At 38.9% G+C, this 26,657-nt stretch overlaps 2 protein-coding genes across 46 annotated transcripts; both read right to left on the minus strand.

Annotated features, from left to right (window-relative positions):
- Positions 1-12: 12 nt before the first annotated feature.
- Positions 13-835, minus strand: LOC132263737 (uncharacterized). The gene is made up of 4 exons (XM_059763677.1): positions 767-835; positions 676-706; positions 285-604; positions 13-215 (listed from the first exon to the last, which is right to left on the minus strand). The coding sequence occupies exons 1-4, from the start codon at positions 767-769 to the stop codon at positions 114-116; spliced, it is 456 nt and encodes a 151-aa protein (XP_059619660.1). The 5' UTR covers positions 770-835; the 3' UTR covers positions 13-113.
- Positions 836-992: 157 nt separating this feature from the next.
- On the minus strand, positions 993-26,618 carry LOC132263634 (sodium channel protein para). 45 transcript variants are annotated; one of them, XM_059763519.1, is made up of 33 exons: positions 25,970-26,618; positions 23,185-23,258; positions 22,924-23,112; positions 22,114-22,146; positions 19,520-19,675; positions 19,247-19,452; positions 18,066-18,194; positions 16,999-17,090; positions 16,709-16,921; positions 16,561-16,621; positions 16,276-16,420; positions 15,984-16,148; positions 15,431-15,727; positions 14,820-14,882; positions 14,367-14,735; positions 13,960-14,059; positions 13,803-13,871; positions 13,250-13,500; positions 12,996-13,169; positions 11,886-12,048; positions 10,484-10,671; positions 10,091-10,295; positions 7,929-8,110; positions 7,648-7,864; positions 7,331-7,587; positions 7,088-7,261; positions 5,662-5,784; positions 4,840-4,962; positions 4,580-4,774; positions 4,261-4,506; positions 3,927-4,197; positions 2,682-2,986; positions 993-2,411 (listed from the first exon to the last, which is right to left on the minus strand). In XM_059763519.1, the coding sequence occupies exons 3-33, from the start codon at positions 23,068-23,070 to the stop codon at positions 1,539-1,541; spliced, it is 6,192 nt and encodes a 2,063-aa protein (XP_059619502.1). In that variant the 5' UTR covers positions 23,071-23,112; positions 23,185-23,258; positions 25,970-26,618; the 3' UTR covers positions 993-1,538. The 45 variants fall into 45 exon arrangements, with proteins under 45 accessions (XP_059619502.1, XP_059619480.1, XP_059619499.1 ...); XM_059763497.1 differs by having other exon boundaries at positions 7,929-8,140; XM_059763516.1 differs by having other exon boundaries at positions 10,058-10,295.
- Positions 26,619-26,657: the final 39 nt, after the last annotated feature.

Consider the following 26,657-nt stretch of genomic DNA (forward strand, 5'->3'; position numbering starts at 1 on the left):
AATCTTTGATTTTGCCAATTTTCGCGGAAAAATATAAATTACTTTATTATTATGTAAAACAATGCGTAAAACACACTTGAATGTTGTGCATAAAATGAAGATAAAATGAAAATTCAGTAGTAATCCGGAACTGGAGCACAGGCAATCTTCACGAAGTCAGAATAGCGAACTGTGCCATTGTTGGAGACGTTCGCCTCGCGGAAGATATTGTCCACCTGGCAAACAGAACAATTCAATAGCAATTACAACTGATCCGCGATAAAGATGAGTCAATTTCCAATTACCTCTCTCACTGATAAGCCTTCGCCCCAGTTCTGCAGAAGGTGACGGAGCTGCCTGGCCGATATGGTGCCGTTTCCCTTGGGATCGGCCGCCTTGAAGGCGTCAATCACCTCGGTCGGAAGATTCTCCACGGTTGAGTGTTGATGCATGATCTCCAGGAAGTCTGCGAAGCTCATCTTCCCATTCTTCTTCTTGAGATACCCCGTCAGCTCTTGAATAGTTGGCGACAAGCCCAGAGAACGCATGATAACCGTCAGTTCGTCCAGAGACGTGATTTGTCCGGATTTTGACCTCGCGAAGAGGTAAAAACACTCCCTGAACTCTGGAACATAAGTAAATCGAGCACCTCATTAGAATATTGGGCCAAATTGAAATATTTCGCTTTCTACTCACCATCGATATCCTGTTCCTTAAAGTAACGAGCCTGAAAGTCGAAAAGGAATGTCAGAAGCGAAAATAGACGGAGAAAAGATTGATTTATTACCATTTTCCTGGGGAACGAAAGCCAAAGTGTGATGTAAATAAATAATTAACAGGTGTCACTTGCATGCAATTCCGCGAATTTGGTGTTGTCTGATGAAGAATCCCACCAGAAAATCTGCAGATCGCAGACGCACCAAAGCTCTTCCCGCCAAATCGCCGTTTATGAAAATTCTGGCCAACGGCAGCTTGCCATGCTGATTATGAGCAAACACTAAAAGACATTTTTGCAATGACAATGCTATCTAAGAAATCTTATTATTCATCTCATATACATAATTACACAATAATAATAAATAATATTTATGCCCCAAAATTTTATTTGAAGTACTACTTTAAGATGATTTGATAAAATGCAAATGTTATTCGATAATTACAGTTTCTCTCTCTTTGTTTTCTTGTAATAATAAGGTTATTATTTTATAGTAATTTGCTGATTTTCCGTAATTTTTTTTGTTAATGGCAGTTTACATAATGTTTCCATATTCTGCAACTTTCTTTTTGCAAATTTTTTGTGTTTTTTTTTTAATAATGCTTTGCATTTTTTGATAATTCTTTCAATCATATGTTTGTTAATTCTTGCTCCAGTGTTCTTTGCATGCTTCTTGTTGCTCTTATTCTTTTTTTTTCATTATTTTAATATTAAAAATGTCTGCTTAATAGCAATTTCAGGCTAAACGTTATCATTCGCTCATCGCAATAGTTTTTTTGCGTGTGTGTCTTAAGAAATCTCAATGCTACTGCGCGTCAACCGAAGAGAGGGGGCGAAACTTCACTCATACATCCGCCGATCTCGATGTTATACTAGGTGATCTGGAATGAATAACCACTTTATGTCCGTTTTTTGTCACATATCCATCACTTTCCACTAGCACAGCCGTTTGGCGGCCCATGTGGTCGCCGTTTCCATCGCTGTCCGCGCCGCCGCTTGCGCCACCGGGGCTCGCGGCCCCGTCGCCGTTCGCCGAGCCCGTGTCCTTGTCCGTGTCCTCATCATCGTCGCCGGTGCCGTCGTGTCCGTCGTCCTTGTGCAGCTTGTGCTTGCGCCACGCGTTTTGGATCAAGCGCGCGCAGTACTCCTCGCGCTGGCGCCACAGCGTCGACGACACCGGCTCGTAGCCCACCTCATCGGGGCGCGCCGCCACCTCGCCCAGCTCGCCGCTCTCCTCAATGGGATTCCCTTTGCGCGCAAAGAAGTCCTTCGTGAGAGCGTCGAGGATGTCCACGCAGAACATCATATCATTCCTGCAGATCGGGATGTCCATCGAGATGATCTTGTATTTGTTGGGCTTGTGGATCTGCAGGGGCGGCTCTAGCACGTCCAGGAAGTCGGACAGCTGATCATAGCGGATGTACTGAGTGCCCTCTGGGTCAAACTGCTGCCATATCTCATAGTACATGTCATAGTCGTCGTCAGTGAGGCCTTCCTGGACATCTTCGGTTGCTTGAGAGTAGTTCTCCAGAATAACAGCAATGTACATGTTAATGACGATTAAAAAACTAATAACTAGGTACGATAACAAATACGTGATTCCAATTGTTGATGAGCCGCAATTGCCCGGATACCCGCGATCATTATCTGGAGCGTCGCAGTCCTCTTCGTTAATGATTCCATCGAGGACACTGTCCCAGCCGGCTGATGTCGACATCTGCAAGGAATTCTCATTTGCACCTCATCCACAATAGTAATGCTTATTAAGAGAAAAGCTGCTTGAGAATAACTCAAAATGTGTTAAATAATTATTCGCTTTTGTAATTGGGCGGAGCATTCAAAGGGGCATGACTTTCTTTTAGTGTAATTATATTTTGAATACTCAAACAGTTTTCCTCTTTCATTGACATTAATGGCTTGAATTAACACAATTCCTGTCATATTTTGGGAAATGCGTCGCCGTGGCATCGACGATATTGTTACTCACTTGAAATAGCAGAATCATGCTTTGCCCAAAAGTTTTAAAGTTATATACATCGTCCAAGCCACTCTTGTCCTTGCAGTGCATGAAGAAGGACATCCCGAAGATGGCGAAGATGAACATTACGAGGAAAAGTAGCAAGCAAATGTTGAATAAGGCTGGTAGAGACATGGCCAATGCAAAAAGCAGCGTCCTAATCCCTTTGGCGCCCTTCACCAGGCGCAGCACGCGACCCACTTTCGCCACTCGCACCACACGCAGAAGGGTCGGCGAGACAAAATACTTCTCAATAATATCACTTAGTACAAGTCCTGCAAGTAGTGAGACAAATTATCAATTTAGACAAAGACTAGGAACAGATTACCTCCCGATAACACACAGAACATCACTTTCTAAACATTGATCCACTGAACAACTTTTCATCTGTACACATTGAATTCTTCAAATCAAATTAACAAATATATCATTAAATCAGGAGAAACACACGATTAAGGGTAAATCAGGGGTTAAACTTCTGCCAAGGAACATGGTTCTGGGCAACATGTGACTAATTCATTGTTGTATTTGTGATATTGTGTTATCATGCATATTTGTTGCGAGATGTATCGCTAGAGTGTCATGTAATCACATCTTGGACTAAAAACTACAACAAACCGTAATGATGATATCATGCTGAAATGCAGTAAGTGTTTCTCTCAAAACCATAAAACAGTGAAATATCATGCATAAAAGTGTGTTTTTCTATGTTTATCACATATGTGTCACTGTAAAATCTCTCTAGAAGAGTGCAAACGTATCACTTGCCATCTAAAAACCAACTGAAAACCGTGTAGTGTAGTTATTGTAGAATATTTGAAAGATATTCAAAAATTTTGACTAATTGATGATTGAAATAGGATAAAAATAGAATGAAATCGTGATAAAGATTTCTTGCATGTTGATTTCTTTAGCCACATGAGGTCAAGAACAGATGTTTTTTGTCAGATTTCATTAAACATAAAACATCGAAACATCTTACACCACAACATAAATACAACGGTTTCTCATCAATCCATCCATATGTACGATCTGAGACCAGAGCCTAATAGCAATTCAATTCCCCAGCAAAGCTGTCTTGCTCTCCTGCACTCACTTTACGCAAAATTGCAACTTTGAATGGCCATATAGCAAGAAAAGAGGTTTCGGATGCGTCAGGAGGACACAAGAGAACTTGCTGAGTGGAATAGAATCACATGAAAGGCCGGACTTTACCTAATATAGATAGAATGACGACTACAAAATCGAATAAATTCCACGGCTCCACGAAATAATGGTAACGTAATGCGAAAATCTTCAACAAGCATTCGCTTGTAAATATGACTATGAAGATCATATTGAGGAAGTCCAGCGTCTTGCTGAACGTCTCCGTTTGCTGATAGTGATCCATAGTCATGGTGAGCATATTCAGTCCGATAAACAGCATGATGAACATGTCGAACTTCTTGTCCGTCACTATCTCGAACACAATCGCTTGTGGTCGCCACTGAAAGACAAAGATCACCAATCAACGATGCATTTTTTCTAGCTTTCGCTGAACTAGACAAACCCTTGGTCGAGGTATGGCTTTCAGTGGCTTCTTGGAGCCCATCTTCTTCATCGCATTGTAGTACTTCTTCTGATCTTCCGTCATGAACATCTCAAGTGATCCGCCGGCCTTTTTCTTCTGCTCATTGAAGTTGTCAATGATCACACCAATGAACAGGTTGAGCGTGAAAAACGATCCGAAGATTATGAAGAACACAAAGTACAAATACATGTAGATGTTGGTCTCACGAATCGGTTGTTTGCCAATCTATAAATATCCATCCGCGAAGACACATCCATTATTAAAGCACTATTGATTTCCCACGCAATACTGCAATTACCTCGCGAGAGTCAATGGCGTCATTCATGATCTGGATCCAGCCCTTGAAGGTGGCCACTTGGAATAGACACAGATACGCTTTTCCCACATGATCGAAGTTCATCCTGGAATTCTCCCATGTGTAATTCTCGGCTTTGCAAGCATTCACATCGGGGATTATTTCATGGCTAAGGGTTGTCTTATTTACATCAACACACTGAAAAGAGAAGAAGCAAAATCACATGTTGGAGTCATTTTAAACCTCGTGAAATCAATACTTACTTTAAAATATTTGCCAGCGAATAATTGGACTCCCATAATTGCAAAAATTAGCCAAAATATTAGACACACTAACAGTACGTTGAAGATGGACGGAATAGCTTGTACTAATGCATTGACGACAACCTGTTGGATTAATGGAGACCATTAGTAATCTCATGGGCAATAAATTGGAATTTGTGTAGTCGAAATATTTATGCTAATCCCTCAGTGGCATTTTTCCCAGTAAAATCCACATGCGCCAAGAAAATTCCACTGAGGGCAATTGATACGCAACCACGGTCATGCCACATCAATGGAAGAACATGAATTTACCTGCACTTATGTACTGGCAAAGGTGGATAAATGATAGTTACAACCAACACCAATTGAATGCAGTTACAATCAAGCCGAACGAAGTGCAAATAAACGAATAAAGATATAAATAAAACGTGTCTGAAGAAGCTAAAATAAAATACTCATTAATGCAAATATACAATCCTCAATTTCGTCCAATAAATCACTAGAGATCATCCCTAAGGGAAGGATAACGATAAGTAATGTAAAATAATTTTTGTCAACTAATAGCGAAAGCTAAGATATAATTTTTCTATTCAGTCAAATTCAAGGATGGTGCAGAAAGAAACTAACTCTAGGAAGAATGTCCAGAAAATAAAGTATATTGTAACTATCAAGGGCAGCCCCACTAAGACTGACTAACAAAATCCATATGACAATAATAAAAAAACATATCCTTCTAATGAGAATAAAATGGAAATAATGGAAGACATCAGCCTCTGGTTGAACTTTTAGAGATCTTGCTTGGTTGGATTGGTTTGTACATACCCTCATGCCCTGCATTCGGGACATGGCACGGAGTGGTCTCAGAGCTCTCAGTGTGCGCATAGTTTTGAAGGCTTGAATACCACCTGCGCCACAAAGTGAAGCCACAAAGTTGATAAGCGACACCTAAAGTTAGAATTTACAGAACAAAATCGTCTTGTAATTTCATCATACACTCTCGATGCTGCTTCGCACTGAAATTCGAGTCATTTAGCCTATACTCCTCATCTGTCTCTTCCCCCCCCTTTGAGAGGCTGTGTGGGTCCTGGATTGTGTGTATCCTTCGTGAGATGCTCTACCTAAGCAATCTTGCGCTCAATCTACATCTACAATCTAGCCAAGATCGCCCTAAAACTACTCTTGCTCTCTAAGTCCTGCCATGATTTCTAATCCTATGTCACTATCGTTCTCATTGTCCAACACACAACACTTAAGATTAGTTATGTTTTCACACAAAGGCGGCGAATATTGAATTTACATAGCGATAGTTGGTTAGTAGCCACAGTCAGGTTGATTAGAGATACACCGATCAACATCGACTTCCAAATATTACACATCAGTTTTACTCACATCGATCAAGAGTTAGTATGTACAGAAAAAGAAAAAGATAAAAACCAAAGATATATATAGACAAAACCAAAAAGATATCCACTGCTTTCGCTCAGAATATATAATCAATATTGAGAAAAAAAGATGATTATATATTGAGTAATTAGTTTCACAATAGACAGTGCCTAATAGAAAGAAAAAAGCTCAAAGATTCCCACTTGTTGGATTCACGTTACTTACTCGCATACCCTCCCATCTAGACACTGCACGCAGTGGTCGAAGAGCCCTTAAAGTTCGCATTGATCTAAATGCAGGTATATCAGCGGCCCCAAACCAGATGGCACCCAAATTAATTAACGATAACTAAATAATTGTAAATTGTCATTAATAAGAAATTCATCAATACGGCAAAAAAGACAAGATACACAAAGACAAAATTCAAATATATATATATATATAAATATCTTGAGAAAAAGGATACAGACAAAAATCATCACACAAAAAAGTCACAAATCTTCTTCAAAGTCTCCTCCAAAAAATAACATACTAAACTCTCAATCATCGGAAACCATTGGAAAATGACACAAATCAATTAGGACAACATGGAAAAGATCTCATTCAACTATTCAGCCAAATTCACCACCTCATTCAATCATCTTTGATCAACACTTAGAGTGAATACTCTATAATTAAAGATTGTGTGAACAGTGCTTTGATTAATCTTATCTCAAATTTTTGTGTCTTTTCTTGAAGGGTTTTTCTGTAAGTGTTCCTAACGAGACTTTATCTCCTCATCTCAAGATTAATTATATGTTGTAAGAGAGAGATAGAGAGAGAGAAATGTATGCATAATCACATATTGTTCTGAGAGACAACTTACCATGACAATAATGAAATCGAGCCAACACCATGCGTTTGTGAAATAAACCTTAAAACCAAGCGCTAACCATTTGATTAACATCTCAAGAAAAAATATTACGGTGAATATTCTGTCCATATAATACAGGATATCTTGTAAAATTGGTCTTGATGGCAAATGCACATCTTCGAGAGCCTGAAACAGTACCAAATAGTTATCATTAACTCACATTTCAATTGATTCATTGAGCAATTTGACACTCACCAAAGCTAAACTACTTAGCAAAATCATTGTTATAACAGCGGTTTCGAAATATTTATTCTCAATGAGCTGAAACGTCTTCAGTCTCAAGTTTGCCCATCCTTGCCAAAAGGGTGAATCGTCATCACCAGCGAGGAAGGGGAATTTCTTGTAACACGGATCTGGACAGCAATCCGCTGGGGATTCATCAAGAATCGCATCTTCGTCTTGTATTACTATATCATCGTCTAGTGGTCCTTCTTCACCTTCGCCCTCCTCATCTGCAATAGCCATATAAATACATTATCAGAGGTCCGCCCATTTGTATGGGAGATTCCAACCTTCGTCTAAGCCTAGATCTTCTTTGCTAACGTCGCGCTTTTCCTCGCCCTCCATCGTTTCGGCACTTCCTTTGTGGCTCTCATCCTTGAATGGTCTGTTCTTGTGACTCCCGTATGACTTGATACTCGCCGTATCGTCATCTTGAAGGGACAATCCTCTATAGTTCAATTCGTGCTCTAATTTATTATCTTGATGAAGTATCGAATTACCAATGATCTGCAAGAGAAGAAAAAATATCAGCAATTCCATGACTTAAAAAATCGACAAATTTCTCACTCACATTTGTGCTATTTGCTAAGGCTTTTGACTTTTTGGATTTGCTATTCTTGAGATCACCATGAATCGTGAACTCCATTCCATCGCCGATGGCCACCTCGAGTTGATTGTGCTCCTTCACGCCCTTCTTGATCATCCCGTCTGGCAGATCGTCGAGCGTCAATTCAAACTCTTTATCACCATGTTCTGCAGACATACAACGACATACCCCCTTGCCTACCGTTTCACATTGGCAAAACAGGATAACCAAAGGGGTATCAATTTAAAAGATTCATATTGAGGACTAATTTTGAAAGTATCGTATCTGATTCATCTGTGGTGTGTGTACATCTATGGTTACACATGTTGGAACACTGATCGACAACCACAACACGACACGACGATTACAAACATTCAATAGGCAGCTAAGGAAAATTTTCAATTTCAACAGTTATTCTTTTAAATAAATACACACATCTTTTCTCTGTTTTGCTCTTTTTGAGGGAGAAAAGCAATTATTTTTCACATAAAACACTCATCTCAATAATAATTGCTTCATCATTTTATCAATTGGCCGATCATATTGCTTTTCCCCTCAATATTTGTGTGACACATAATAAATCCACATATAATACCAATAAATAAATACTTTACAGCTACTTATGAATGTAGAAAGGCTCTTTCGAGACAAAATGGCGGAGGGCGTCTCGCATGGGGCGCGCTTTTGTCCCTTGGCCAGAACAAAACCAGGCGTAAACATACACATGAACGAAACAATTAACATTTCTCATCTTGTCGCATTTCAATAGGAAAGAACAAATCAAAAGTGAAGACTTTTTACCTCAAAAAAGATCAACTGAAAATTTATCAGTCACATTTGATGCAATTTGCGGCCTTGTATCTAATCAAATCTTATACAATTATCATCCAATAGGTGTACAATTACAATCACATTTATGTCTAATAACAAGCCATAAGAAATAAGGATACGAAAATAGTCCTGATTCATGCCAATTCTACTGAAGAAAGAGAGTTTTGCTTCAAAACACTATATTTTCAACAGTTTATTTTACATCCAATGGCAAACGATAGTGAATAAAACTCAAATCAGTGTCATTTCTCAAATGATCCCTTAAGAATCCTTTGAGAACGTCAAATGAACAAAACTCAAAGCGGACACATAGGAAAATTTTTGCACTTTAGAACTGGAAAATAATAGTGTTGAAAAAATTTGAAAGGCTGCAACTGAGAGATACGCAAAAGGAAAGATAATTTTTGAAAAGGTATCATTTTGAATGGTAGAAAACATGTATAAATTTTGGAATAATCACATTGAATTAAATTTGGAGAAGGGTCTAATCCACTTTAATCTTTTCTCTTGTTTATGCTAATCCTCACACTCGACATATAAATGTTCATATTTATATGTATAAGGTGACATACAGGAAGTTGATATTGTAATAATAGTAATGAAACAATATAAACTACACACTCCATAAACATATAACACTCTATTGTAATGGATTTAAGAACACATTTTGTGGTGATTATAAATCAATGAATATCAATCAACAAAATTCATTTATGAGTTAAATTATAGCTTAAAATGTTCAATAATAACATAAATTCTCGTATTAAGTAGATGAACGCAAGTGGTGTTAATGGATTTGTAAATAAATAGTGGCTTTAAACAAAATTATATGCGCTAAATCCATTACATTGAGCTCTATTATATGCAAATGTATGATGTTTCTTTCAGTGACAGTAAACGATTAAAAAGTTTCTAACAAATAAGATGAAGATATAGATTTTTTCAAAATCAACATTTCTGTTCAACAAATATTATCTCGTCAATTGAAATTCTACTTGTATACAAATCCCTAAAGAAGCCATCATACTTCATTCAATGGAAAGTTACACGAAAATAATGTAATCTATTGAGATATCAAATGAAAGGATGACGTAAACACAAGTATAGTAACGAAATTTGGACAAAAAACGATTAAAAAAGGAGAAAAATCATTAATTATTCTTGCTCTTCATCACTTAATGTAAATTCTCTGTTACTAAAACACATCGTTACAATGAGACATCAACACTGAATTCGTGTGAATTTGAAGAGATTATTAGTAATATGTAAAAGTGGATAAAAACCTTCTTTCCAAATCCAATTGCAGGGCCGCTCACCTGATGCCTGATCGGAGATTTGATTAGTTAATTTGTTTCTCACGTATTTAAGTGCGTTGGCTATGTTCCTCTTGATCCAGTTGATAAAGCGCGATATGCGATTGAATGCCTCGGCTATTTTGTTCGTATCATTGTCTGCAGTTGGTGCTGATAGACTTGATGATCCGAAATTGCTCAAAAGCAAGGCTAAGAAGAGATTGAGAACCTAGAAGAGGGTCATCAAACAGATATTCATTAGTTCACTCTTGCCATCACCGCAAAACACCACAACACAACATTCAATCGATGCTCTGTGGGCAGCCTCGCAAACCACCCACTCGTCAGTGGGCATGCCTTCCACCCTCGTCCATAGTCACTGTGTGTTGAAAATCATATTCAGTTTCATATACTCACGACTAAATTCCCAATTACTACTGTTGCCAAGAAGAAAGGAATGCATGACACATCTCCCACCAGCATGCAATCCCACATTGACTCAATCCACTCGCCGCACAGCACACGGAACACTATCATGAATGAATGCATGAAATCCGTGAAATTCCACCGAGGCATTTCACCGTCTGGGAAGCGATCCATGTTATCTGGAAAATACCGAGCGCAACATCAATATCATTCAAATATTCATCCTAATAACTCCCCCCTGAACATTTTCCCCACCCACAATCGCATACATCGCCAAACTGATTAATTAATTTATCCTCAAACCATTCTTCAATTTCCCATCCACACAACTTTTTCTCCACGCAGACTTGTCGCATAGTGGCTATATTTAGCATTTCGTACAGCGCGCGACTTAGCTTTCAAAAAATTTTCATGGTAAAATGCAGAAAGCTGTAGCGATTTACTTAGGAAAAATATTTGCCAATCATTCTGATTGTACATAAGGTCAAAATGGAACAAACTCAGAATGATTGTAATTAAAAGCAAAAATCTGAAAAGGACATTTTGCAAATGGTAAAAGTATTTTACTCATAAATTAGAGTACTTTTTTTTAACAGTGGCGCAGTATCACAGAAACTAAAAAGCTGTTATAAGCTCCACCCAATCATATGACCCGCCTCCAAGTCTCTGGGTGAGGCAAACTTCTGCATATACTGCGTCACGGATCTTCAAAAGCCAATAACCCTTTAAAACAGAGTTCAAAAGGTTCAATTACACACTCATCAATCTTTGTCCCTGATTTCTGTGTCAGTAAAAAAGAGGAAAAAGTGGTGAAAATTCAAAACAAAAATACATGTACAAGAGTTAGAAAAGGCTGTGCGAGGAGAGAAGAGTAATAGAAAAAATGCGTATAGAAGTTATTAATGAAAAATAAAGAGATTACTCACGAAAGAAAGTACTTACAAATGTATTTAATCTATTTACCATCATCTACATAAAATATTGTGTTTTTCTCGCTTAGTTCTTCTTTATTTTTATTGTACCCTCTGTTCACACTCCCATGTGGAATATCATATTGTGTGTATAGACATTTTATACTCATTCACTACGTACACGGCGCCCATTTAGAATGTGACCTTCCCACCCGCCCAACCGACCAATAATTTAGCAAATAAAACTCTCCTTTCCCGCGGCAACTCGCACTGAACGCCACAGCGAGTGTGAGAAGGATGTGAACATGGCAGAGTACAAACAACACACACTCTATTAAGGCAAAAGAGGGACAATTAACAGTGAAATTCTACTGAAACCAATTATACATATAGAGTGTGTGCTTTTTTGCCCTTTTTTCCACACTCTTTATGTTTCTCTACATCTACACACACACATAGACTGCATTTATTAATTCACTTACCCACGTAATTCTTTCCAAACAACTGCATCCCCATTACGGCAAATATGAAGATTATAATGCACAATACAAATGTTAGATTACCCAAGGCCCCCATCGTTCGGCCCATTATAGATATCAGCAAATTTAACGTTGGCCATGATTTGGCTAGCTTAAACACTCGGAGCTACAAGAAGTGATAAGAGTACATGTTTATCATCATAAGAGAAGAGGATATGATGTTTGTTTGTGTGGATGATGTTGTGTTTTCCTCCCTGCTTTTCAGATCAAATCTCCCACTGCCACTGGAAAAACTACGCGCGCGTTTGTTTGCCTGGACTTTCATCGCTTTGTTGTGTGCGCCACATATGTTTTCACAAACACAAACCCCTGAGAAACATCCCCATTAATAATGACTTACCTACCTTCACCGTAAGTTCTCACATAATTTTTCACCAAAGCATTTTTCGGTCAAAGTTTCAAGAGAAGCGAAATGTATACATTATATTGCATGTGAGAATATCAGCTTTTAAGACAAAATACTTTATGGCTTTTGCTTGAGTGGGTAAAGTGTACAAAAAATACATGTTATATATATATATAAAGAAGTTTTCGAGGTAGGAAAGCAAAAATATTTCATACAGCTAAAAAGAAAAGCTCCTTTCCCTTATCATGTTTTCTCCACCCCAAAATGTAAAAGAGAAAAGACACGGAAAAATGCTTAGAGATTTCTCAGAAAACTTCCACTCTACCTGTGTAGTTCTTTCCAAACAATTGCATCCCCATCACGGCAAATATGAAGATGATAATACATAATACGAATGTTAAGTTGCCTAAAGCACCGACAGTGCGACCCATTATAGAAATCAGTAAGTTAAGTGTTGGCCACGATTTGGCCAGCTTAAACACTCGCAACTGCAATCAAAAAACCCCCATTAGAACATCTCAATCAAAATCTAATGAATAGAATTTCAGCTTTCCAATGGACATCAATTTCTATGCAATTTGATCGTCAATTAGGGAGAAAGTCTATGTGATATTGATAGAGCTGGAGATTGAAGAGTTTCACTTGGTTAAACAGTATATCGTTTCTTCTTGTGTGAAAAGCAGAGAGTAAATTAGGGAGATTCTTACCAAACGAAACGATCGTAACACAGACAAGCCTTGAACACCTTCAAGTCCAAGTTCCAAAAGTGATAATGCTACGATTATAAAGTCGAAAATGTTCCATCCTTCTTGGAAGTAAAACTTCGGACTCATGGCAATTAGCTTAAGTGTGGCTTCTATTGCGAATGTTGCAGTAAAAAACTGTTGAGAGAGAAAGATGAGAAGCGCAGCGTTAGACAGAGATTAGTCGATTATTGCATGAAAAGTGCTGGAAAACTCACATAATTTCCGCTTTTTAACGCCTTCTCCATATCTTTATCCATATCGTGATGATCAAGTGCCATAAATAATGTATTTACAACTATACAGAGTGTGATGAATAGTTCGACGAACGGATCAAACACAAGGAATGCCACCCACTCTTGGAACTTTAACCATGGCCAGCAGCAGTCCCACACGCAGAATATATCGATACCCTTCATTAAACACTCGAGCGCCTTATCTTTAAATGTAGGACCATCTTCATCGTCGTCTGTTGGGAAATAGTACACAGAAACTAAACATATCGAATTAGTGATGTATACTTTAAATCTCTTCTTTTTCAGGGGAAAAAGAGGATCTTTTTTTGCTCTCTGTCTTGTTTTGTGCTTTTATACTGAAATTTTGCTCAAATTCATTCATTCTATCCTTTCCTTTTGATTGTCAATCACACAACAAGCGTCAATATTCATGCAATTCTTTACCATCCTCAAACCTCAATCTCCCACCTTCGAATTCAAATTAGAGATTTATACTTATGTACACAACGAAATTGAATGAATATCAATTGTATACCTCCGTGGTCACTAACTCTGCTGTGTCTTCCTGCAGCTTGTTCGATGATGTCGTTTAGTACCATCACATCTATTTGCGGAGGCGCGCGCGGTAGACGAAAGAAGGACAATTAGTGGTAATTCACTTACAAAATGCCCCCCACGAAATATTTTATTACCTTTCATATCAACTACTGTTTGTGGTTGCGAAGGTTCTATAAATGGATTGTCATGGCTTTTGCCCTTAAGCGCCTCATCCGTGAAGTCTGTTGGAACTTCCTACAAATTTCCAAAGTTATTTCATTAGTGATTAACTTTGTAGCGTGAATGAGGCGTTAGCGAGTGGGTGGATATCATATTAAATCAGTAGAAGGCAAAATAGTTACTAAGTAGGTACACAAAAACAAACACACAGAGAGAAAGAGACTGAAAAGAGTCCAAAAAATACGCAGATACATTATTATTAGATGTGAGAGAGCTTGAGAAAAGGAGAAATAAGGAGAACTTGAGCCCAAAAACAAGAAGAAAAATGATAATAAAACCGATTATGAGTGAGAAGATGAGGCGTAATCCTACTTGCACTTACAAATTCTCTGTGATTCTTATGATTTGTATCTATATGTACACCAGTGACACCCAGTGGAGGCATACAGTGGCTCATGTTCCGTGATCTTCCCCTTAAGCGGCTCTCCTTCGTCATGCCTCCCAGCAGGTCGCCGTGCGACGTGTAGGATATACGCGACTGGTGGGACGTATACGAGGAGTGTCTGGACCCGAGATTTGTATAATACACTGGCACAATTATGGCCCCGTTCTCCTCCGACATGGGCGTCACGGCGTTCGAGTCATCGGCATACGGCAGATGTTCCTGAGCATCCAAATACGTGGACAGCACGAGTGGCTTGCGATCATTGCCAGGTATAACAAAGCGCCCGCGTCCACTGCGTATGGTGAACTGTTTGAGAAGCATCTTACATTATATTATTAAAATAACGAATATTCATCACACGTGTCTGTGTCATCAATTTGATAACAATACCTGATGCGATCCGCGCGATCCCCGCCGCAAGTTGAAGGGCGATCCGGGAAGGGAAAGGGATGCCTGTTGAGGAGGCACAAAACGAAAGACACCCGTGAGAGATGACTTGTCAATTACTCGAATCCCCCTCTTGATATCGAGAATATATCCAATCAAACCCCAATCAAACCCACTGATATATTCCAGGTAGCAATTGAAGGATTCACAGCTTAAGGAAAAGCTTTATACATACATTCACTACACTACTCTCAATGGTTGTGATTTGTGGATGCAGTGGCGTAGTGAGCACGGCTCCGGAAATCTCTCACTCAACACTAGAACATCCGCAATTGGCAATTCTCCGTCCATTAAATTTCGACTACTTGGCCAATTTGGCACTCGTTATATTCGTAAATAAACGAGAAATCACAACAAAAATACGGTCCAAATACTCAAATTTCAAATGTTAGAGCAAAAAATTCGGATTCGTGGATTTAAAGTCAAATAACGTCGTTCTAGTGTCAAGAATCGATTTGTCCTTCTACGCCACTGTCGTGATGATCAACTACCGCTAGAGATAATCCTTGATGTGCGGCCTATGGAATACTTCTAACGCCTTAAGACTAACTTACCGCGCTTACTTTTCGCACCTTGGCACTTGCAGTGCCGGCAGCGACGCCTGACGGAGCGGAAGGCCTCGTTATTTCGCTGAGGGACTCTAAACCTTCACTCCTGATGGACATCTTCTCCTTGTTGTTGTCATCGTTGCCCTTCTCCTGGCCCACGAACAGCTCATAGCTGTGGCACGAGAAGTCGGATGGACTCTTGGCCATGTGTTCAGCCGCCTCGGCAGCCTCTGCCGCGGCCGCAGCCGCATTCGCCCTCTCTTCGAGCTTCGCCTGCTTCGCAGCTGCCGCCTCTTCCGCTTCCTGCAGGAGAGCCAGAAAGAACACAGATTACATCTGTGGCAATCGCGCCAAGGCTCTGTCGGCCACTCAGACACCAATGGCGATTGCACAAGGAGAATTATGTCTCTCTGACAAAAGCATTTCTGCGTGATAGCACATTAAGGACACTGTACTCCATATACAACATATCACACAAAACCCCTTCCATTCGGTCGAGAGCCAACACGAAGGAAGTGAGGAAGAAACAACAATATTTATGGAAAAATCGAAGCCTTACTCTCATTGCTTCTTCCTCCGCTGCTTCTTCTTCTTCTGCCTTCTTCTGGAGTTCATCATACGACATGGCTACAATGGCCAAGATCAAATTAACTAGGTAAAATGAACCCAAGAAGATGATTACGATGAAGAAAAGCATATGCCATGGGCCAGCCGAGCGTAGAACCTACAAAACAGGACATTTCCGTTTTCCCACGATGCGCGGCAGCAAGAAAGAAAGAAAGGACGTTGAATTAGTTATTTGTGGAGCCTTGAAGTGAGCATATATATATATATGGAACAAATTTCTATACTTGTTGATATAAATTCTCCCAAAAATCTTGGGTCATTAATCGAAAGGCAGATAAAAAAGCCCAACCGAACGTATCAAAACTCGTGTATCCATAGTCGGGATTTCCACCGTATCCTTGTAGGCAGAAAAATCCCTCGTCACATTGCCTTATATTGTTGAACATCGCAGTCGCAGTTGCGTGGGTTTTTTTTGGGGGGAGAGAGAGAAAATAAAATGTTTGTAGTCAATAAAATTGACTCCTTCTGCGCTCAGTACTGAAACATGCAAAAGAATTTAATCATCTCACCCAGCTCCCGAAGAATTTCCACACAGTGGCATATCTCCATCCTCTGTCCTGTACCAGTTTGCTTTTGGGGGTGAAATGAAAAAGAGACACACGAAAGTGAGCACACAAGTTGTGCCATTACAAATGGAAAATGGACTCTGTGACTCACTTTCATTCTTGTAGAATCGATCCCAATTCTCATCAGTGATATTGCCCCACGATCCATCGGTTGGAAATATCCTAACACACTTTTGCGATAAAACACCCATGTAGATTTGTAAGCCCATGAGCGCGAACACAGATAACGAAAACATTGTCAAAATAATTACATCCCGGAGATTCTTCACAGATTCAATCACGGCGCCAACGATGGTTTTCAGTCCTGCGGGCAGAATTAGGAGAAAGAAGTGCGATTAAGGGGTACAATTAATAGGTAATTGACTTGTAAAATGGCTGTACCTGGAACAATTGCTACCGTTTTCAGAGCTCGAAGCACACGAAATGTTCTTAGAGCAGCGAGATTACCCAAATCTATTCCCATTGTCACATAACTGTATAACAATACATAAAAATACTATGTTGAAAACAATTACTAAGAAAGAAATATATTACTAAATGTACTACTTAGGTATACTAAATCACTACAGTATTCTAACTTAAAATTAAAGACCTGTAATCTCACAATTTCATTATATTCTTAGCTTTCAACTGTTTGTATCAATCTTCTTGGAAGGACAAGCCAACAAAACTTTTGAAAAAAGCTTCTCAGAAATTATATCACTTTTTACTTGCAAAAGGTTCAACTTTAGAGAATAAAGCATTAGGGGATGAAATCGATTCATTTTATTGTAATACTCTTGCAAGTACTTATAAAGGCGAAAGTTCAAATTGCATCATATCATCTGCTCAGAAGATACATTATTCAATACTCAATTGGGTTAATTTACTTTCAATTTCCGTTGGCGGCAAAAAATCAATACCACTGATTGAATATTGATGCTACTGCTGCACTTCTCTCAATAGCACCACATAATGCCATAAGCCGAAGTGCACCCATCAACATTCTATTAGTGGAACCATGTTTTCTAGTCACAGATTCAAGAAAATAGATGATTTTTAAATCTAGGAATTATTCTAAATCTGACAGTTTTTAATAAAAGTCAAAAAATTGACCACTACAACTTTAGAGTCTAGACTAGAGAATGGGGAAAATTTTATCACTTTTGACATCATAGAGTCCTCAGATTAGAGTTCTACCGTTCACCTGCAATTCTAATTTACCACTGATTAATTCAGAATCACTGTAAACACAAAAATCAATAGAAGAACAATTTAAATGGGCAAAAACAAGTGTTTTTAATTCATATCAGACTGTCATTCTCTGACTTGAGCTCTCTATGACGCTGATTATACTAAATCTGAACAAATATCTCTGTCGCCTATCCTATTTTAAGAATCTAGCTAATTATGTTAAGCTAGGTATTATTATTAGTATCTAAGTAAGAGTTGATTATTAAAGAACTCACGCTAAAGCTATTACTACGAAGTCCAGCCAATTCCATGCATCTCTAAGATACGTAAACGGGCATAAAATGAAACCTCGTGCCATCACTTTAACTGCCGATTCAAATGTGTAGATTCCAGTAAATATTACCCTAAAAAGTAAGGTCAAATTGTATAGGAAATACAGCTTGTTCATATTTCAGCACATGAAACAACAAATTGATCAATTTTCCTCCCACTCGGTGACAAAATAATACACTTATTTGTCTCTTAACACACCAATGAAATCAAACCCATGGAGAGGAGTGAAAAAATAATTCACATCTGAAAGTCAAGGTCATCATTTTCCATCGATTGGGAAAAATGCTCCATGACGTCATCGCTATTAAAGACTTCGATACGCGATTCAAGTGGAATTTCCCTCAAATTTTCATCCTGATGGCCATTTAAGGAACGAAAAAAGCACCATAGTTTATCTCAGTGTCATGAGGACAGGGAGAAAAAGCTCCAAATGTTCCACACACAAAAATATAATTACGATTACGGGGAGCTGGACTTCAAACAAAGATGATCCTTAATTCCACAAAAAGAAAACATATGGCTCTCCTCTCTTTATCTACCCAAAACTATGTCAAAAAATTACAACGAATGTTTTGTTTAGTTCTCTTTTTGTGCTACAAGAAAAAAGTATATATGAATATTTCATTAAATAGCAATGGAAAAGTGACTCTATATTCTGTGAATACCTAATACGGAAAAAGTGGGTGGGACGAGTGTGTTTTTTTCCATTATATGGATAAAGCTAGGACACTAGAATTGATAAATTTCACCACGAATGTTGAAGAATGGGAAAGTGTGACGGAGGAGAGGGAAACACGAGTCTTCTGCGTGTCAATAATTGCAATAGCGAAACAAACCCCTGCTCAGTGGCAATAGAAAACCCACCCGAACCACCCGCTGCCGCCCCTTAGGCAATGATCTATTCAATTTTCAAGAGATACTAATATTAGCAACATATTGCAAGAGTTGACACAGAAGAAGGGGCAAAAAGAGAGCATCATTATGGAGGAAAATAACAGGGGAATGGGATTCCGGATGGAGTGACAAAAATGGAAAGAGAAGTGGGAAAGTGTGGGATAAAATATAGGTGAATATTCCACTCCTTCTAATGATATCAAATAACATGGGACATTCTGAGACTTACTCTGTTGATTCGACAGTTGGCGTTGTTGGCATTATCATGAGGACGCAATTTAATAAAATTGTTGTGATGATGAAGAGGGAGAAAAGTGGATGCACTAGTATATAAATTGCAACACGGCGAATTGGATTGAAGGGATCGAGAAGCCATAATGCCTTTGATGCTGAAAATCGAAATATATCCTTGCCTTTGCTAACCACTACGAATGTCTGCAAAGAGAGGCAAAAAAACAGTGAGAAGAGCGGCTGGAGTTCGCACATGTTGTGTTGTACTCACCAATTGATTTGAGTAGAAACTGTCAATATCCTCGAGAGGGGTGGAGGCCAATTCCGGAGGGAAGCTTCCCTGCATTCGAACAGGTATTGGAACGCCCTGTTCGAGTGTGGGATCCGGTTGTGGACCCTCATCCTCATCCTCGTCGTCATATCGAATCTACAGTCGCATTTTTCCACGCGCGGCGCCGGAAAAGCACGAAGACAGAGGGAGAGAAAAAGAGAGGAAAGAGGAGCAAATTAGCATTCTTATCAATTAAATTGATTAATTAAATGTTTGAAACAAGAGTTTCATTTTAATTGTGGACGCCAAATAATGTAATTTCCATTATAATCCCATATTCTCAAACCAAATAACACTCTGGGGACACACAGCCAGTGCGCATTGAGACCTTTTCCATTCAATTTAATTAACTTTCGAATATGTGTTGCTCAATTTTTATCAGGAATTTCTTTCACCACAATTAAAATTTCACTCATAGTTGAAAACTTTGCGCTTCATTTGCAAAAACAAAAAAATATATGTTACAAAATGGGTGAAAAAGACTCTCATATAAAACTGAGGAGAAAAATTCACTAAGATAGATGCTCTATAAAAAGTGTGTGTCTCTCAAAAGTTTTCCTACTCGCTTATTTTTTTCGAAGCCTTTCAATGGAAATTCCTGCAAAAATGTCACCAATTTTGCCTTTATGCCAACTCAATTCTTTCATTTTCGCAAATTTTTCTTACATATTGAATAGAGGAATTTCAATTTTCATAAGTGCACATATTTCACATTGAATATCTTGTGTGTGTATTATATTTTCCTGTGAAAATTCGCATGTGACTGGCAGTGAGCAGAAAAGTGTATAGCGATAAAAGATATCTCTAAATAGGAGGTTTTTACAGGTAGAGAAAAAAAACAGAAAGGACAAAAAGTGCCAAGCATTTTGTATACATTCTATTGCGCCTTCGCGGGGAAGAAAAAGTACCTTTTTATCGCAATTTCACTCACTCACTCTCTCTCTCTCTCATTCTTGCCTAGAAAACATATACACTTTGTCGTATATTTTGTATGTTTTTTTTCCAAACAGAGACCAAGAGAGAGGGCGAGACAGAGAAGTCATTCATAACGGACAGCAGCACTACATATACTAAATGTCATGTCAGCATTCATAAAGATTACAGCTTCAAATTGCTTAATCCCCTTATTTACCATGGAAATGTCTAAATTTCATGAAGCAAGTCGCTATTAAAAACATTACTTGACGTACAAATTCCACCCACAACCAATTTTTCTCTCACTCTCACTTTTACTTTGCACTCTAACTCAAACTTTCATCACCAATTCACATAGTTTTGCTGGAACTTTACAGCTTTCGTGGAATTACAACTGAAAAGTAACGCCTATTCATGGGAAACTTCAGAACATTCGGCATCACCTTTTCATTCGGGAAACCCAAGGGAGTCTGATTAAATGCAACAAGTAAATCACTGGGTTCGTTAAGTAATATCCACATGGACAAAACATCTGAGCTTTCCATGGTGAATCAAGCTTCTAAAGATTTTCCTGCTCAGTGAACATCACTCAATAAATATTCATTCTCATGCCCAAGACTCGCCAATGTTCCACGAAATAACAATTCCAATGCTAAACACCCCAAAATGTTCTATTTTTTTATCAATGAAACGACAAGAAAATGTCAAGCGATCGATCATTTAGATACGATTTATTCCAGGAAAATCCCATTGATTACGCGATAATGGCTAATTCATATCGTAAAACACGCTGTGCTATCCTTTCCATCAAATTAAAACTGTCTTCTCGTGATGAATTAAATGGTGCGCACACTTCTCCAATTACATCTCCATCACCAATTTGGATTCTCTCTATAATACCAAGTTTATATTATCACTTCCCTGGGAAATGTCAATGGCCTCAATTAATTATCCAAATTGAGTGTAAATTTGCTGTGCTCAAAGACAGATAATTGCATTGATATCTAGATTTTTAATTGTATATATATGTATAGCTTTAATTCAGTGAAAAGGCAGCCTAAAAAGCGACTAAATATAATCAAACTAATACAAAAACATTGCCTATAGAAGATAATGGGGGAAAATGCCTTTGAAATCCTAGTTGAAAATGGAGTTTCAATTTCATTATTTTGTGTATCGTGGCTTTTGTCGCAATATTTGTACAAATAATTAAAGTAAAAAATTGTCAAAAAATGTGTGGCAAAAAATGGAAGCACATTTCTCAATAGACTGAATAGCTCAGAAATTGTGAAAAGGAAATTTGGTCTTTGTACAACTTTCTCAGTTCGCTGCTTTGACTATCACATTTCAAGCGTTATGTGTGAAATCTGAGAGCCAACAACGCTGGTCAATTTGTTATAATGTCGAGCAATTCAACCTACGCGCCTTTTCTCATCTCTTTATCAGAAAAAAGGTAGAGTATGAAAACAAAACTGCTTGATGGCTTTATTATCTTTTCATCTATTTAGATATTTAAGTTATAAAAAAGGTAAAAAATCGAATGTAATGTATAGTAAAAAATTTGATGTAAATAAAAGAGAATAGAAAAAACTTGTTGTATATTAAGGACATCATCTTACTTCCTTCTGTTTTTTCTTGCGACCATAAACAGGCTGAAATATTCAAATACAACTCTTGTTAGCTTTACACATTAAACCGCGACTGTTCTTTACATGCGAGAATGCATCGATTTTTCTCAATTATACATTGCACTCTAAGTGCAATCCTTTCTCTTTTGTCCCGATTCTTGTCTATTTGCCATGTTCTGCGATTCAATGATTGATGGATTTATGGAATTGGCGAAGTCTTTTCCCAGCGCTCAATGATCCCTTAAAAATTCTGCAAAGTGTACATTTTTTGCAGAAAAACATCGACTTTGGTTGTAAAACAAGGAGACAACAAAATCATAATAATTGAGTGAAAAGAAGTTGTTACACCATCCAATTGGGTTAACAAATGTACATCTGCTCAAGATTATGAGATATACCACGAAAAGAGTGACAATCATCAAAACATAATGAGACACAAATATAACATACGGATGAAAGTGGATGCAAGAGAGAATGGTATGTAAAAATGTTGAAGAGAACACAGGAAAACATATGAAGGAAAACAACTGGAATACATAAATTTTTCTCTCGTTCTCCCAAATGCAAATATACAGAAAAGGAGAAAAAAAAACGAATGAAGTTGAATGATAGAACAGAGAACATTTACAGCAATTCTTATCCGATACAACATTGTTTCATATGAAAGAGAAAAGATATATAGTGGATTTGTTAATGCGGAGGTTTAGAGAAGAAGAGTTCTGCTCCTCCATCGACAGAAATATCAGATTCAGGGAGAAGAGTGTGTTTGTATGACTAAAAGTTATCATATGAGTCACTTACCTCGCCCTCGGCTCTCTTCTTTTCCAACTCCTTTTGCTTTGCAGTCTCCTCTGCAATTCGTGCTTCAATTGCAGCCAATGATTCACGGGTAAAAGGACGGAACAAGCTGCGTTCTTCCTCAGAAGATGAGTTGGAATCTTCAGTCATTGTCTATGCAACCAATTTGGTGATAGCCTCAGAAGCCAAGGCCTGCATTTGGACAAATCACAGACATCAGTGTCGTTCCAATCTATACTTCGCCATCAAATACAACATACTCACATTGGTTTCTATGTCTGTCACATCCGAGACTAGTTTCTTTTCGCAATACTGCTTGGTTAAGGGGAGAATTGATTCTGCAAAGAGGCGGAGAGAGAAAAAGAATTCTCATGTAGGACACTATTTTATATAAAATGATGATAATTTCTGCAGTCACTGAGTGACCCTTTTTTCCGTCTCTCGTGAGCTTTTCCGCACACTATATGGGGCTTTTCTTTCGCCTTCGTCTTCCCATGATCCAAATGAGAAAAGGTGGAGCGGACAATGAATATTTATCCCACAGACTTAGAGATATTTTTTTGTCACTTTAAGTTCACTTCTTTAGATCACGTTAAAAGCAATATTTATTCATTTCTCTCTCTTCATGAAAATTTACCACACATAAAATACCTAAAGTACCCAATAATAGATTAGTTTTCTCCTGAAAATCCTCGGAAATCCTCTTACAACACTTCAAATGATTGTTTTCGGGAAAATGAGAACATAAGCATGTCATAATCCACATTTTAGAATGAAAATTAAGCCTAATGCTTAAGAATATGTAATAAATTGAAAAATTTGGGTCTCTATTCGTTCCTAAGGCTTTTACAAAGATAAAATCAATTTATTTTCAGATGATTCGCCATTGGAATTCCGAACGAGAACAGCGCATATCTCATAATGTTGCTCTTACCACGTGAAATCAATAAAATATCCTGTAAAACCGCTTAATGCATCAGTGATCACACTTTCATCAATAATAAAATTTCCCACAAAGTGATCAATTATACAATATCGATTGTATCTTTATTAATTGCTATGGAAAATTGCCTCTTGATAGAATTTCAGTTGTTATTCGACGTGGAATTTCATGCGTCAGAATTTCCCATTGAAAGGAAATTTAATTGAAAAATTTTTATGAAACAATTCCACTTAAAATTCCATATAATTCCACCCCAACACTGCACACTTTGCGCGTTTCTCTGCGGGGACACTTTCGCATTATCGTGAGGAATACCTTTAAGAGCGCACTTTAAACTCGTCAATTGAACTTCTGACTGTGACTTTGGAGTGATTTTTAATTCAAAATACCAATTTCTTCTCTCTCTCTCGCTGCCTTTATCGTCTAATGTGGGGAATGTTGTGATTGACTGAGGTCGCGTGTGCCAGCCAAGGTCAGTTTCTAGACACTGAGACCACAGTTGGAATCCTCGTCTCACTGGAAAAATTCACTGTGTCCAGAGAGTTTGAGCTTTCCTCCACTCTCATTTCTCCTATCATTTGCACTCCTTTGCGCGTCACGTACTTTCGTACACAGTCTTCACGATGTAATTTTTTCCGAGAACCATCATTACTTATTTATTCACATGCCCGACTATTGGATGCTTCAATATTGAATGGCGCGGGCATTCGGAACTCCGTGTCTTCGTCTGTCCGGAAGACAGCCTGAATGAGACGAGCTTTCAGCCACAAACTTCCCGTGACGCTCCTCTTCTCTTCATTTGGCATTGTCTTTCGCAACACACATTCCATTGCTTTTCCATTCACCACACATTGATTTTTCACACCATACCCGCCAGACTGTCGTGGCGGATTTTCGCCTAGGTTCTCTCTCTCTCTCGCTCTTTGCCTCACGGGAAAACGTCCCAGCACTGACTTCTTCGACTTCTTCGCCAACGTACATTGAATGTGGAAGTGTAAAGCTCAAGAACATAAAGCATTCTGCCAAAGAAAAATCAATACAAGACCATGTTCTGTTCCACTTTTAGTTCTAGCTATGTATATGTAATGTGTATATGTACTTAGCAGTACCTAGAATTCCCGCTCTCTCTCACTCTCCCTCTCACTCTCTCTCTCTCTCTCGAAAGCTCTCTCGTGCGCTCTCATTGGAAAGCCTCTTTCGCGGGCTTAGCGAGAGAATCCAGAGAGCGAATGTCTCTGAAAGGGTGAACTTTCCACCACATTTTCTCCCTGTGTTTTCTTGTCGTTTTCCGCAGCCAAAATCACTGGGTGCTTTTTTCTGCTCGAGGGGCCGAAAGTCACACAGAATCATTTGCATTGAACCACGGAAGAAGAGATAAAGTCATGATTCGGACGCAGAAATGATAACGTGTGAAAAATATTTACTTTCCCAGAAAACCGAGAGCGCGAGGGAGAGGAGAAAAGCTTTGAGAGAGAGAGAGAGGGAGAGTGAGAGAGAGAGGCGAAGTTGAGTTCAATAGATAAGGGTGGGTCACACACCAGAGTGACGACGGAAAAATGTTATGTGTGGCAAAAGAGTCATGAAGAGAAAGAACTACGCCCAATGGAGGAAAATGTATTATTAAAGCCCAGCAGAGATATTATTCACCTCCATCTATTTCTGGCCTATAACTTTATCCCCTCAATCTAATCGATTCACATAGCGCTAGGCTCTCCTCTGTACACCACAGGCCATTGCCTAGGCCAGGAATCGCGCGGTGTATCACTGAAAATCCGCCAGCAGCACCATTTTCCCCGTCAAGATGACTCTGCGAGAAAATTTTCCGCACGACACACACACAGTGGGTTTTCACGCGAAAATCCTTCACACTTTTCACACATCCACCATTGGCGATCTCGCCAGCTTGTCCGCGAAAGCCCAGGAACTGGTTGGGAGGACAGGACAGGATTCAGTGACGAAGGAGTCGACAGTCCGACTTTTTTTGGTTGAGAATATTATGTAATTTAGCGCCCACAGAGAGAGAGTTGGGTTGGAAAAAAGGAGGTTCGAGATGTTGGAAAAGCTCAAAAGTTCGAAAATGGGCCGTTCTGTGTCGCACACACGTACCAATTGAACTGCAGTCCGCAACGAGGAGTCACCGATTGTCGCCCGAGACCCGACCACGAAAGCAAACCTTCAGCTTTCACTCCTCGGGCGCCGTTTTTTGCTCCTCTCCGCACACAGAGGAGCCTTCAATATGCCTTTTGCAGCTCTCCTCTCGCTCACCTCGCGCCGCCCTGTGCCACTCGCCACCTCACAATGCACCCATTTTTTCTGGAGCTTTTCCCCCCTTTTCCTCAGGATTAGACGCGCACACACACACACTATCCCGAAAATATATCTGTCCGACACTTTCCTTCGCGCGCTCCACAAATTGATCCACTACGACGGAGGGCAATAAAACTACGGGTGTGTGGTGTGAAAAGCCTGTATGTGTATATGGATGTGTGTGTGTGTGTGAAAGAGCTTTTTCCAAGGAAGAGTATAATTTATGAGAGAGAATGTCACAAAAAATTTTCCTATCGCTTTTCCACAGCAAATTCAACCCTCTATCAAGAACCAAAACACACAAAAACACTCGTACACTGACACATTATACTGAAAATGAGGTAACTGCACTAATTCTGTAACATTTTGCTCATGAAAATCACAATTAAAAGTATCCTTTTTGCCCTTCTCCGCAATAGAGTCGAACACTTGCTTAGGAGCCTCACGATATACTGAGAGAGCTTTTGCTCGTTGCAAAGCTCACGGG

The sequence above is a fragment of the Phlebotomus argentipes genome, unplaced genomic scaffold (genome assembly GCF_947086385.1).
Source record: "Phlebotomus argentipes unplaced genomic scaffold, Phlebotomus argentipes genome assembly contig_39, whole genome shotgun sequence".
Classification (NCBI taxonomy): domain Eukaryota; kingdom Metazoa; phylum Arthropoda; class Insecta; order Diptera; family Psychodidae; genus Phlebotomus; species Phlebotomus argentipes.